Genomic DNA, 13,872 nt, shown 5'->3' with positions numbered 1-13,872 from the left:
ACGACATTGTAAATCAAGTATACTTCAATAAAAAGTAAACACAAAACAAAAAAACGAATCACTCTGATTTTGCTAAAATCCCATCACTGGGACCATCCCTGAGCCCGTGTTTCCACATGGAGCTTCTCACAGACAAGGTCCCTCCTTCTCCACCCCGTGGTGGTTCTTACACTCCTTCGCCTGTGACTGTAAGAAATGCATTTTTCCCATGCACCCACCTCACACATACGTGTAATAGAAACAAAAGTTCCGTGAAGCACGATGTGTCCTCACTGTGTGCACAGAGCTCTCACGCTTTCTTTTTTCTGTATTTGCTCCACACACGCTGACGGGTGATGCCGGGTCCCATCCACACCCCCCGAGTGGCTGTGTTTCATGGCGAGTGAGCGGCCTACCTCCGGGGCGATGTAGTCGGGGGTCCCACAGAAGGTCCTGGTTGTGACGCCGTCCATCATGTGCTCCTTGCACATCCCAAAGTCCGCGATCTTGATGTGCCCTTCTGAGTCCAGCATGACGTTGTCTAACTTCAGGTCCCTGCAAGGAAGCAGGTGCATCAGCGTTCCTCCGCACGCAACTGCTTCGCTCTGCCTCGTTAGTACAGGCCTGGGAGAGCTGGGGCGGGACCTGCCACCCAGCGATTTTCCATCTCTAGAGCCCAGCGCAGTGCCTCGGGTACTTGTGTGCATGCCAAGTCGCTTCAGTCGTGTCCAACTCTTTGTGACCCCACGGGCTGTAGCCCCCCCAGGCTCCCCTGACCATGGGATTCTCCAGGCAAGAAGACTGGAGTGGGTTGCCATGCCCTCCTCCAAGGGATCTTCCCGACCCAGGGATCAAACCCAGGTCTCTTATGTCTCCTGCATTGGCAGGCGGGTTCTGTACCACTAGCACCACCTGTGAAGCCCACCTAGGGTACAGCAGATACTTAATAAATCAGACTGAGTGAGTGACAGAGCCAGTGATGCCCACCTTGACTGCAGGTGAATCAACAGAGACTCAGCTGAGCAGCTCTGAGGGGACCGCACCCCAGTTTGTTTCTGTCCCACCCAGAGGGCTCAGGCTCCCCGCCGGGGCGCAGACCGCAGGCTCAGAACCACCGCACTGTGCACTCGGCCCCCTCATTCTGCCCGGCGTCCTGATCACTCTCTGCTTAGTGCTGGCCGATGTCCTGCCTTCACCGTAACCAGCAATGGCAGGAACGGACCCGGTGGCCTCCCTCTCCCCACCCGCCCCAGCTCCCCGCATTCCTCTGCTGAGCATCACTAGCAGAAACTCAGCCCGCACAGTCCCCGACCCTCACGCCACATGAAAGGCAGAGGAAGGAGCCGACAGGGGAGAGAAAAGCTCATTTTCTTGCAGAAGCAGAAATGAGATCCAGAGACCAGAAGCTGGACCACATTTGCCTGGAGGCTGCAGAGAATGGTGGGTCCCAGCAGGTGTCCATGATGGGGTAGGGGGGATTGTCCTCTCCAGGTTTGACACACCCTCTCCCCTCAACAGAATCACACGCCCATGGAGTCCAGAGGGCCAGCAAAGCTTCCTCTGTGCTGCGGGCAGCAGGGCCTTGATACACACCGATAAATGATTCCTCTTTTATGAAGAAAGAACAGCCCGATGGAAATCTCTGCCGCATAGAACCTGCAAAAGAAAATGTCTGTCAAGCGTCCGGCTTGTTCCCTCCGGCCTTCTGGATACTTTCTACCCTCAAGATCAGGCATCAAAATGGCACAGGAACGGAAGACCCTGGACCGTCAGAGACCAGTCCTGCCCTACAGGCAACTCCGACCCTCTGCAGTTTTATGACCCCAGCTTCCCCAAGGGATGACACAGCTGATAAAATCAGTGAAGCAGGTTTACTACCTGTCCCAAAACAAGCCCTTCTTGTCTGGGGCAGGTGGACAGGTAATTTACTGCTTAAAAGAAATTTTGAGCACAATCTTTTAAAGAGTAGCTGTCTGCTAGGCTGTTCTACGTCAGGGCTACAGCAGACTGAAGCAAATTTCCATTTTCCCCCTCAAGGACAGAATACCTTAGTGTTCGAAAACACACCTATGCCCTGGATGACAAAGGTCAGTGTGTGCTGAACTCTGGGGCTGGTTTACTCACCCCCACACCCTCACCCCAGGCGCTGGGGGAAGTGCGACCCAGGCCACAGTTCATACCGGGTGCACCTTTTAAATAATTCATGATAGGAAGCAGTTACAGCCACCGCTTCATTGATCCATTGTCTGAAACTCCAAATAAACTCTGAAGGAAGTCTTACAATCTGCTTTGTGTTTAGTTTTTGAAGTCTGAGAAGCCATAAGACTCTGCCTGTGCAAACAGTACTCTTCCAAGGCTTCAGTAAGCACACGCGTTTACATGAGTGTGTTTACGGGAGCGGAGGAAGGACCCTTGACTACAAGGACCACACTCTCAACAGGGGGCCGTCTCTGAGGGCCGGCGGGAGGTGGGGAGGAGGAGACGAGGGGTCATGGGTGACTTTCCTGTGACTTTCTCCTTTTCTGTATTTTTAAAATATAAAACGTTCCAGCAACACAGATACAATTGAAGGCACTAAATGGGACGCCCATGGGTTTCTTCTCGATGGAGGGAGGCTGTTCTGACCTTGGCTCTGACAGCTCTGAGTGGTCAGGCTCAGCTCTGTCATTAGCGCGTTTAATGCTTTGTAACTAACAACACAGGAGACAGGATCAGGGGAGGGATTTCTGAAAAAGGAAAAGTAAAAATAAAAGCAGAAACCACCAGCCCTGAGCGAGCCCCCAAGAACGTCCTGCTTTGCCTCTGGGGGGTCTCCCCAGGCCAGCCCCCACGTGGGCCAGGGCGGCACCGGTTTATTGTTTAGACTGAACGCCGGCAGAGCCTGATGGACGGTTGCTCAGGTGATTAACTGGGGTTCCTGGCACTACACATCTTCACTGGGGGTGAAAGAGCTTTGCCTCTCAGAGTTCCCCATGACTTCCTAGCCGTGGAATATGGGCTGATTCTCCAGGTCTCACGGCCCCGCCTCTAGACGGATGATTCTCCGTCTTCCCTGGAGCCCGCGTCTCCCTGACGGCACGGATTCCTGCCTCCCGACCTCGAGGCGCGGGCACCCCACTGAAACCTCCCCGACCTCCTCCTGGACGGCGGTGCCTCCCAAGCCTACAGGGCAGTCACCCTGGCGCCCAGCCCCGGTTCCCTTCCCCGGAACGCTTGTCCAGGACCCTGATGCCGCTGGGGCTCCAAGGTCGCACCGCTGCGCCCCTTCTGCAGACTGTCGGCTTCTCCTACACCAGCCCCAGCCCCAACCCTCCCGTCTCCTCCGGCAGGGAGCCCCCGATGCCGTCAGGCCCCGAGGACCCCCAGGCTCTCTTGCTCCTCGCCAGGCCCTCGCTCCGCTGGGCGCAGCACCCAGAGCCCCTTCCGCTGCTCCGCTCGTGAGGGAATGACTCGGGGGCCGGGATGACGGCGGCTGCGCATCCGCAGCTTCGTGATGGGAAGGAGAACGAACGTCTCCGCAGGACGCGGCGCAGGCGGACCCTGCCCACCGTCCTGCCCCCGGGAGGTAACAGCGCTTCACCTCAAGCTGGGCGGAGCCCCACTGCCAGACCCCCGGCCGAGCTGAGAGCACTTAAAGCTACTCACACTGCCTGCGGCTCCTTGAACTTCCCGACCTGCTGGATGTGGTACATGAGGTCCCCGCCGTTGACGTACTCCATGACGAAGTATAGCCGGTCCTGAGGGCCGAGGTTCGACCGGTGAGCGGGCTCCGCCGCGGCCGGCGTCCCCGCTCCAGCCCGCGGTCTGCTTTCTCGTTGGGGAAACGTGGGCCACGCCGGCACGTCTGCCCGGCGGAGCCCATCACAGTTTTCTCCCCCCAGTAAAGAATTAGTAAAAAGCCCTGTTGTGTGAGGACCTCGGGAAACAAAGTCACGACGTAACCCTGAGGCATCAGCTCTCAGGTGCCCTGTCCGCCCCTCTGGTTACAGAAGCTCCCAATGATAGAAATGGCCTCAAAGCTTCCTCCGTTTTCTCCTACACATAATTAATTTATAAGCTGGGGCTGGCGTGAAGAGTCCACACGGGCCGCTTCTGTAACCAGTGGTTGTCAGTGCAGTGGGGACGTGTCTGAGAGCAGACCTCGTAGGTCGGGGGGCTCGCGCCCGTAGACCTCAGGATCGTCTGCTGCGGGCGGGGCCGCGAGTGGGGAGGCCGGTCGGTGTTCCTCCGCATCCACCTTCGCCCAAACGCTGCTTCTGACTTTCTCTCTCGCTGATACACTACATGTGGGCCCGCGAAGCGCACACATCATAGAACTCCGTGAGTCCGCGCATTTATAAGGACATTACACCGGGACAGATGGGGAGGTGGAGGGGGTTAAGGAGGGAGGTAACGGCCCAGCATAAGGTAAACGCTGGCTTCTGCTCTCCTGCAGAAAACAGCACCATTTCACAGAGGTTATTAAACATTAAAGTGGTACACAGGGTGGAAAAAAGGATGGAGCTGGAGCTAACAGCCAGGAAACGGCGCCGAGAGCTTCAATCTCTCGCTTTCCTGTTATGAACTTTAATTTCAATTTTATTTCTCTGCTTTGTAGCTTTCCAGAGCTTAATCAGCGTAACCAGGGTGACAGGATCCGGGCTGGGGCTTTTTCCTCTCCTTTCATATTGCTAGATTCTCTTCTGGACGCTACTGGGAGCGGCTCCTGGGAGCTGCTGGGAGACGGAGCGTCGCTCGGCTGCCCCCTGGTGGCCGGGTCTGGCTCTGCGGCTCCACCATCCACTCCGGACCGCAGGCCGCCCTGTCATTACAGTTACAGCTGCTGATCACCGAGTCACGTGTTCAGGAGGGCAGCCGCGAGGCGTGGAGAGCTTGCCTTTGGGAACGCCTCACTACGGTGCGGCGTATAGTATACACATATATAAATATAAACATCTAAGTGTTTGTATTTCTTGTAGGTTACCTGCAAGCACCATGCCCCAGACTTGGCTGATTAGTGCTTTGGAAATTATTTTTTCCTCTCTTTAGTTAACCTGTATGACAGGGCTCTGCAAACCTTTCCTGTAAAGGGCCAGACGGGAAATATTTTAGGCTTTGTGTGTCTCTTAAAACTACTCAGCTGTGCCTTTGTGTCTGAAAGCCCGCGATGCCAGGTTAGTGAAAGGGCAGGCTATGTTCCAAGAAAACCATTTATGGACCTTGAAATCATCTAATTCTCTTGTATTACAAAATAATATTCTTTTTATAAAGCCTCTCTTAGAGCTCAGGGACCATCCATACAAACAGGCCAGACTGCCACCCCTGCATGTGCATTACCCAAGAACATCCTCTTCCAGGACATGGGTCTCCTGACGCTCTGATGCCAGTTTGGCAGCTGGACCAGGACTTAACGAGCCAGGACTGTGAGTTACCGTTTCGTATCTCTGAGCCTTAACACAGTGCCTGGTGTGTGTTAAGAAAACCTTTGATAGCAGCATTCACAGAATCAAATGGAATTAATGCCAAGTCTATAGGTAGGGGACGCCCTGAATTCCCCAGTGGTACCCAGTCTGCTCGGGAGAGGAGGATGTGGGCTGATGCCTTCTCCCGGGAGGAAGGCGGGGGGCGGCGGTGCAAGGACCCAGGGGTGGTGGGGGGGCGGGCAGGCCCCAGGGCCCTTACCACCGTCTGGAAGCAGGAGTGCAGCTGTGTCAGGAACGGCGGCTTGTCGAGCAGGGCCAACACCCGCTTCTCCACCATGGTGCACTCCACGTCGTCGTCCTGGATGACCACGTCCTTCTTCAGGATCTTGATGGCGTACAGCTCCTCGGTCCCCTTCCGGTCGGCCAGCATCACCTGCAGGCAGGCAGAGGGCAACCTGAATCCCCGGGCACACAGCACGGGGGTGCGGGAACTGTGTGTGCAGACCTGTCCATTTTTTTTTAAGATATTTTTTTGATGTGGCTCATTTTTAAAGTCTTCATTCAATCTGTTACAATATTGCTTCTATTTTCTGCTTTTGGTTTTTTGGCCAAGAGGCATGTGGGATCTTAGTTCCCTGACCAGGGAATGAACCTGCAGCCCCTACACTGGAAGGTGAAGTCTTAAGCGCTGGAGCACCAGGCAAGTCCCAGCAGATTCATCGATATAAATAAAGCTCCACCTCAGGTGCCGGTTCTCAAATACTGCACTTTGTGTATGTATGTGTTAGTTGTCAGTCGTGTCCAAATCTTTGCAACCCCACTGACTGCTGCACATTAAATTCCTCCAGCATACAGTTTGAGAAAGCTCTGGGAGATGGTGAAGGACAGGGAAGCCTGGCGTGCTGGAGTCCACGGGGTCACGAAGAGTCGGACATGGCTGAGCCAGGACTGGACTGAAAGCTTCTAGGCCACCAAGATGCACATGCTGTGTGGGCCGTTGCCACACGAGGGCGCCATTGCAGCCGCTGAAAATGATGCTTGACATCCTCCTCTGCATCAGCAGGTACTTCAGGAGCATCCTCATCTCGGGAGCATCGTCATCTCAGGAGCACTGTCATCTCAGGAGCATCGTCATCGCGGGAGCACCCTCATCTCGGGAGCACCCTCATCTCAGGAGCACTGTCATCTCAGGAGCATCGTCATCGCGGGAGCACCCTCATCTCGGGAGCACCCTCATCTCAGGAGCACCCTCATCCCAGGAGCACTCTCAGAGCAGACACCTGATTGACTTTTACATGCTCCTCGCAAGGCAGGAAGCTGGACCCAAATCCAAAAGAAAGCGGCATGATCAAAGCCAGCCCCTGGATCTGCCATGAGATTTGGACTCAGAGAGGCAGACGCAGATACACAGGCTGGACACGGAGGAAACCTGGTCTGGTATCTCAACTATTACATTCATTTACTACAAGCCAACATTTAATTTTCAGCTGTGAAAATTATTCAGACACCGTTGTGGGGCACTGACTCCATCCTGAAACCTTAAACGGTGACACAGGGGGCCCTGTCTGGCTTTTTGGGAAAGTCTCTTTTAATGCGATGAAGTGGGAAGCCCCTGAGAATGTGGCAGAACCAGGGGACGTCTAAACGGCTGCCCCAGAGTCCTTGGGGAGACTCGGACCGACTGGCCCCCACGTCCTCCACAGAAGCCCCGCCTGGCTCGGACATGGCCCGCTCACCTTCCCAAAGCTGCCTTTGCCCAGCACCATGAGGAAGTTGAAGTCAGTGAGCTTCACTCTGTCCAGGTTGTTGGAAGGCTGTCTCCTGTCCTCGGAGGGACTGATGACTTTGTTGCCGGCAGGGCCAAGCTTGGCTTTCTAAACAATAACACACATGTGAAAACAGTCAGCCATTTCCTCAGGGACAAAAGTGTCAGGAAACTCTGTGACCAAGCTGGATGCTGATGCTGGGTGGTGGTGGGAGGGGAGACGGGTGAGGAGAGGAAGCCAGGCCACTTGAGATGTCTACTCCTACCTCCATCGCTGCACTCACCCCAAGGGCGACATTTGCAAAGGAGCGAGAAGCCGCCCTCACCCATCACAAGAGACACTTTCTATCTATAACTAACATAATAAAAGAAGTAAATGTAATAAACTGTGTACTGATTCTTTCCTTATTTATAGATTCTCCAATTTGAGATTTGCAGAAACTTACACCCACAATAGAGGGAGAGTGTGTTCCCTGGAGGAAAACGCTTTCACGGCAGGCAATGGGGTGACTCACTGCTGCGCTAAAAGGCACAGGAGGGAGAACAAAGGTTTCTTTTTCCGGTAAAGAGTTGGACTCATGAAAAGTGGTGGCCTGTAGGAGCATCTGGTTTCCCACGGGTGCTCTCTGCATCCAGCAAATCCTGGGTCATGACCTGTGAGTTACCCAGAGGGGTTTTACCCACTGGTCCCTTGGTTAACACCGCTCAAGTTAACTCGGCTCCCAGGGAGATGGCAGGAGGTGAAGAAGCTTTCAGGAGATTTTGGGCACGACCAGACCACCAGGACTTCAGTGCTCTGCTCTTCAGGGGAATGTGGGATCTGACGTGTTTTCTTTAGTGGCTGAGAAGGCTCTCAAGGAATCGTCCACATCCCCTCTCTGAGCAGAAGCCTCCTTCGTCCACAGCCACTGGGTGAGCTGCTGGCGCCTGGCTCTGTGGGGCGGCCATGCCTTCTCAGGATGAGCCTCCACCCCTGCCCCCTCAGACCCAGCCCCAGAGCCGCACACGGCGCAAGGTCTGCACTAGCATTTTGGTTGAAGGAAGAACGAAGCGAAGCCTGACCGTGCTCATCACATGCTGGGCTGTGAGGTGACTCTTTTCTCTGATCAAAATAAACTTTTTTAGGGATCATGGGCTTCTCAGGTGGCATGATCAGTAAAAGAACCCACCTGCTGATGCAGGAGACGTGAGTTTGATCCCTGGGTCAGGAAGATCCCCTGGAGGAGGAAATGGCAACCCACTCCAGTATTCTCGCCTGGGCAGAGGAGCCTGGTGGGCTACAGTACATGGGGTTGCAAAGAGTTGGACACGACTGAGCGACTAAACAACAAAATATACATCACAGGTGTTTGCAACATGCAGAGAGAGGAACCTGACAACAGAAGGGTCTTCTAGTTCTGAGAGTCCGAAGGCAGACAGGCCAACACTGATCAGGGTCAGACAAGTAACGGGTATTTATCCTATAACTCTGTATCTGCAATAAAAATGTTCTGTGCCTGTCTCTGTGCATCTGAACGGCCCTGATAACATAAGACTGATGGTGTTTGGTGCTGTTCCATCGACCAGGACGCGGGGAGCAGAAAGAGCTAGGCCACGCAGAACCAAGGGCCCCTGAACAGCAGCCTACTTCTAGGGCGACATATTCACCTGCACCCAGAGCAACACTATGAGAAATCAACGGGTTTCATATCACTTATACGTAACACCACTTCTCAGGCGGTGCTAGTGGTGAAGAATCCCACCTGCAGTGCAGGAGATGTAAGAGACATGAGTTTGATCCCTGGGTTGGGAAGATCCCCTGGAGGAGGAAATGGCAACCTACTCCAGTGCTCTTGCCTGGAGAATTCCATGGACAGATGAGCCTGGTGGGGTACAGTTCATGGGGTTGCAAAGAGTCGGAGATAGCTGAAGTGACTTAGCATGCATAATAGGTAGTATAAGAAATTTGTGAATGAACAGGTGAAGTTGCATGGCTGTGCTCCAATAAAACTTTATTTACAAAAACAGACAGCAGCCAGAATCTGGCCCGGGGGCTCTTGTCTGCCTCCTTTTGCCCCACATCACACAAGTTCTGAAATCATTCCTCCTCATCTGAAGCTGGATTTAAACACAGCCTCCCTCTGTCCTCACCAAGCTGGCAGAACAGCGACAGTTAAGAGCCTCAGATGCACCTGAATTAAGTCCCTACCGAGTCTCTTCCACGACCAGCACAGGAAACAGCTGTCCAGCATCCAAACGGTGTAGTGAGTGAAGAACTTATTTGGGAGAGCGAAAATTTACAGGAAACCACATGAGGTCATTTTCTTGATGAGAAATGTTTTTATGGACACGCCCACACCAGCTGTCTCTGCCGCTGGCAGGCCTCTGTTGTCATGGCAACTCGGCCACTCTCTCGGGAGACGCAGACCTGTGACGTGTTAGCACTCAGACCATTGTGGGAAATCGAAGTCCCTGTTTCTTCTGGACCCGAGTGTTCTCACCTTAGTACCAGCTGTGCTGCTTTCCTGCAGGCAACCTGCTTTGCCCCCGTGTCCCAGATCCACGCGCCGACGGCCGACACCCCCCGCAGGCCGGCTCAGTCCGGTGGTAATAGCGCACTGGTCCTGCCGCTCCAGAGGTCCTGGGACGGCCACTGGGTCTGTCCCACCCAGTGCCCGAGAGTCCAGCCTTCTGTGCCCAAGCTTCCGGTACCAGAAACTTCACTCTGTCCAAGTATTTCCATCCGGAGCGAGCCCGTCTTTCTCTCACCAGGGAGCTGAGGGCACACGTCTGCCCGAGGCCCAGCTAACTGCAGCTCAAGGCCACAGCATGTCATTGGAAGAGGATTTGGGGCACTTTGGTAATTTTTTGAAAGCATCCTTTTCTAGAGGCTCAGCAGTAAAGAATCCACCTGCTAATGCAGGAGATGCAGTTTGATCCCTAGGTCGGGAAGATCCCCTGGAGGAGGGCATGGCAACCACTCCAGTGTTCTTGCCTGAAGAATCCCGTGGACAGAGGAGCCTGGCGGGCACAGTCCATGGGGTCACAGAGTCTGACATGACTCAGCGATTAAACAAGCCCTTTTCCTGCTGAAACGCTCCCTGTTGGGGTCGCCACGGTGCTGGCTTTGTAAGTCAGTGCTGGCAGGGTCACCGCCAAAGGAACTCACACTGTCAATAGAGGAAATGAGCTTCCAGACTGTGGGCAATATTGCCTAGGAGTGGGGAGTTTTCTGTGCTAAGAAAGCAAAGGAGGTATGAAGTGAGCTGGCCTCCTGCCAGAGGAGACTGCGTGAACCACTGGACCACGGGCATCTTCTGCAGGACCAAGACGGGTCCTGACAGTCACAGAACATGCGGGGCCGTCAAGCGGGAACCCTGTCTTCACGGCCAGCAGAAAGTGCAGCAGGGCTCGGGGCTCTCTGCAGGCGCAGCGGTTGGGGAAATCTTTTACTTGCGAATCTTTACTGCCCTCTTGTGGTATTTATTTTCTGGACGGACTGCAATTTTTCTTTTTTAAATGTTATTTTTTAACATTTTTTGTTTTGTATTGAAGTACAGGTGATGAACAGTGTTGGGATAGTTTCGGGTGGACAGCAAAGGGACTCAGCCACACACACACATGTATCCATCCCGCCCCTCGCATCCAGGCTCTGCGTGAAACTGTTCCCGTGCAGGACAGGAGGTCCTTGTTAGTTACCCTTTACACACAGCTTAGGGCAGGGGCGGCAGAGGATAAGATGGTCGGATCATCACCAACTCAGTGGACATGAGTCTGAGCAGCTCCGGGAGACACTGAAGGGCAGGGAGACCTGGCGTGCTGCCATTCACGGGGTTGCCGAGAGGCGGACACGACTGAGCGGCTGAACAATGACTAAAGCGTTTCCCAGGTGGTGCTAGTGGCAAAGAATCTGCCTGCCCATACAGGAGACATGAGAGACGTGGGTTTGATCCCTGGGTTGGGAAGATCCCCTGGAGGAGGAAATGGCCACCCGCTCCAGTAGTCTTGCCTGGAGAATCCCATGGGCAGAGGAGCCTGGAGGGCTACAGTCCACGGGGTTGAAAAGAGTCGGACACGACTGGGCGGCCAAGCACACACACATATACATACATCCACCCGAACTCCCTGAGTGTCCTCCCCGTCCTTCCCACCAGCGGCCACAAGTTCCATCTCTAAGTCTGTGAGTCTGCATCTGCTTTGTGAATTAGTTCATTTATAGAATTTCTTCTTAGATTCTGCATCTAAGGGATGTCATATGCTATTTCTCCTTCTCCGTCTGACTTATTTCACTCAGTGTGACAATGACCAACTGCGTTCTGACTGGACTCTTAGCCAGGTTTAGAAATACGCCTAAGTTTACTAGAATGGCCCACAGAAGTGAAGTTCCTGTAAATACTGCAAAATGGCACAAACAAGATGCAAACGCTACCTTCCCAGCTCTGCCTTCACGGAAGGTGACTCGTCTCTCCTGTGAGAGCCCGGCCTGTGGGCGGTGCCGGCAGGAGGTGTGCAGACACCAGAGTGTGCCCTGGGATCGCCAAGCGCGTGATTTCAGGAGACAAGCCCCAACCACTGCTAGCTGTCTCTGTGTCCTGACTCTCCCCAGACCTCTGACTGGGCCCAGACTCTGCAGACCACGGACGCCAGGGAGGCCGTGAGCGCCGAGCGGGCCAGGAGCAGCCCCCGAGACCTGCTGTGTCTGGGAAATAATGGAACCATCGTCCCAAGAGGGCAGAATTCAGCAAAATGGCCACCCCCAGGGAAATTCAACTTGTGCTAAGTGATCACAGGGTGGGAGCTCCTGAAAACAAACAATGGAAACCCAGACCATGGCTGGCAGTGAAGCTCAGATCCTGGAAAAGCTCCAGGCACTTCTCACCCTCCTCAGCGGCTGCAGGACAGGTGGGTGGGTGAGGGTCATCCCGCCCCTCCTGCGCCCCGGGGAACCTGGGCAGAGGTTTGAAACCTGACGGGCGTGGAGGGAAAGAAAGACAGAAAAACAGGATCCTTCCTCCAAAAGGCTGAATATGTTTGCTCAATTACTCAATTTAAATTTTTTTCTAAAATGCCTCTAATTGACAGCGGCAGGCATTCTGAAAGCGGGGACGACTGCAATTAAATTTAGCACAAAATTTCCATAATCGTTGATTTCACCCTATCTTCACTGAGCGTTTTTTAAATTGCACCAGTTTTCAAAAAGGAGGGATCTAATTATAGCTCAGCTGGGACACCTGCTTTCCAGCCCGGCTCAGCTGTGCAGTTCCGGGCTGTTTTCTGCGCCGCCCCCCCCCCTGCCCCCAACCCTGCCCCGTGGTAACAGGCTGATGGGACTTGGGGGAAGCGTGGTTGGGAGGGCCAGCTCTGGCACTGCAGGCCCCTCCAGGCCTCAGTTTCTTCATCTGTCAAATGGACTCAAACGTCCACCGCCGCCTGTGCGGGGAACCCCCGTTTGCTCAGTCGCTGCTGCAGGGCTGCAGCACCGGCAGAAGGGCCGTCCTCAGGGGCCTCAGAGAGGAGCAGGGGGATGCGGGCACCCCCGGGACAGCACTGCCCCGAGGACCTGGCCTTCCCCACACCTGTCAGACTTCTGAAACCTCAAAGAGTGCTTACTCTTCCCCATTTCTAGTCACCTGGGTCACTAATCTCTTGGAGCTCCTTCAGGGGACACACCTGTAGCATCAGGGACATGTCCTGGAGATGAGAAACTGAACAACACCATTTGTTGGATGTTTTCTTCGGTGCGGTGTGTTAGAAAGTCTATTGATTCTAGTTTAGTGTAGGGAGTGAGATCTTTCCTTGCAAATTTTGTTCCCAGGTGTCTGAGCGTTTAAATTTTCCACTCGCTTCAGATATGAATATGCTGTAACCATCTCAGGCTGAGTTTAATTATTAACAAAAGCAGTCCATGGAGAACACAGCTGGTCTGTGGCCCCCTAACCCGCTCCTTCCAAAGACAGCGGTGGTGTCGCAAATGACAGTAGGTCAGATTTTTACAATAATTTACATGCAAGTTGCCAAGTTCCGTTGGATCCTTCGGGGACAGAATGGTTGATGAGGTTATAACAATTAAGTGACTTGGGAAGAAATGAGAAAAAGCTGAAGCAGAGCGAGTGGTATTAAGCCAGGTGTGAAGACCATCAGAACCACTGGATGTCTCGGCCTGTGGTCTTCCAGACCAGCGCACACCTTGCCGACTGCCCGCTGACAGAGGTGTGTCCTCAGCCACAGTTACCTGGGTCTGGAGGTGTGACCAGAAACACACATGAACAGAAACGAAGGAAAACGTCAGTTTAAAGACACACCCCCCCCTCCCAGGCGTTGCCTTCCAGACTGGCCAGCGGGGGAGGCAGAGGGGGTCACGGGCACAGATGGGCCGGCAGGGGATGGGGGACAGGGGGGTGGGGGGGTCACAAACGGGGCCAGGGGGAGGGGGATGGGGCAGCGCTCAGGGCTCCCGGCTGCAGGCCTGGGGACCAGCCCTTCCCCCGATGAACTGTGTCAAACCAGGGGCCAAGACCCTCTCTCTTCCTCCTTTGGCATCCGTGCAGTGGGACATGGCTCACGGCAACAGCTCTGTGACCCTCAGACATTGATGGTTCCTTCTGCCTTCCGCCGACCGACAGGGTGGGTGCAGGGATGGCGGAACCCTGGTTAACCAAGCGTCTGCCTGGGAGCAGCCAGGTGCTGTTTAGTTGCTAACTCATGTCTGACTCCATGTGGCCCCGTGGACTGTAGCCCGCCAGGCTC

General features: G+C 54.3%; 1 protein-coding gene across 2 annotated transcripts in view; it reads right to left on the bottom strand.

The window, feature by feature from the left end:
• Positions 1-13,872, bottom strand: part of PRKCA (protein kinase C alpha) — a 292,405-nt gene that overhangs the window by 35,249 nt on the left and 243,284 nt on the right. The window contains exons 9-13 of one of the 2 annotated variants that reach the window (XM_061145041.1): positions 7,118-7,255; positions 5,641-5,814; positions 3,625-3,716; positions 1,573-1,635; positions 396-534 (exon numbers count right to left, since the gene is read on the bottom strand). In XM_061145041.1, the coding sequence (XP_061001024.1) occupies positions 396-534; positions 1,573-1,635; positions 3,625-3,716; positions 5,641-5,814; positions 7,118-7,255 (606 nt within the window). The remainder of the gene's footprint in view (positions 1-395; positions 535-1,572; positions 1,636-3,624; positions 3,717-5,640; positions 5,815-7,117; positions 7,256-13,872) is intronic. The other variant, XM_061145042.1, reaches the window with a different exon arrangement.

This window comes from Dama dama, chromosome 5 (genome assembly GCF_033118175.1).
Source record: "Dama dama isolate Ldn47 chromosome 5, ASM3311817v1, whole genome shotgun sequence".
In the NCBI taxonomy this organism is placed as follows: Eukaryota; Metazoa; Chordata; class Mammalia; order Artiodactyla; family Cervidae; genus Dama; species Dama dama.
This window is presented reverse-complemented; position numbering and strand designations above follow the sequence as displayed.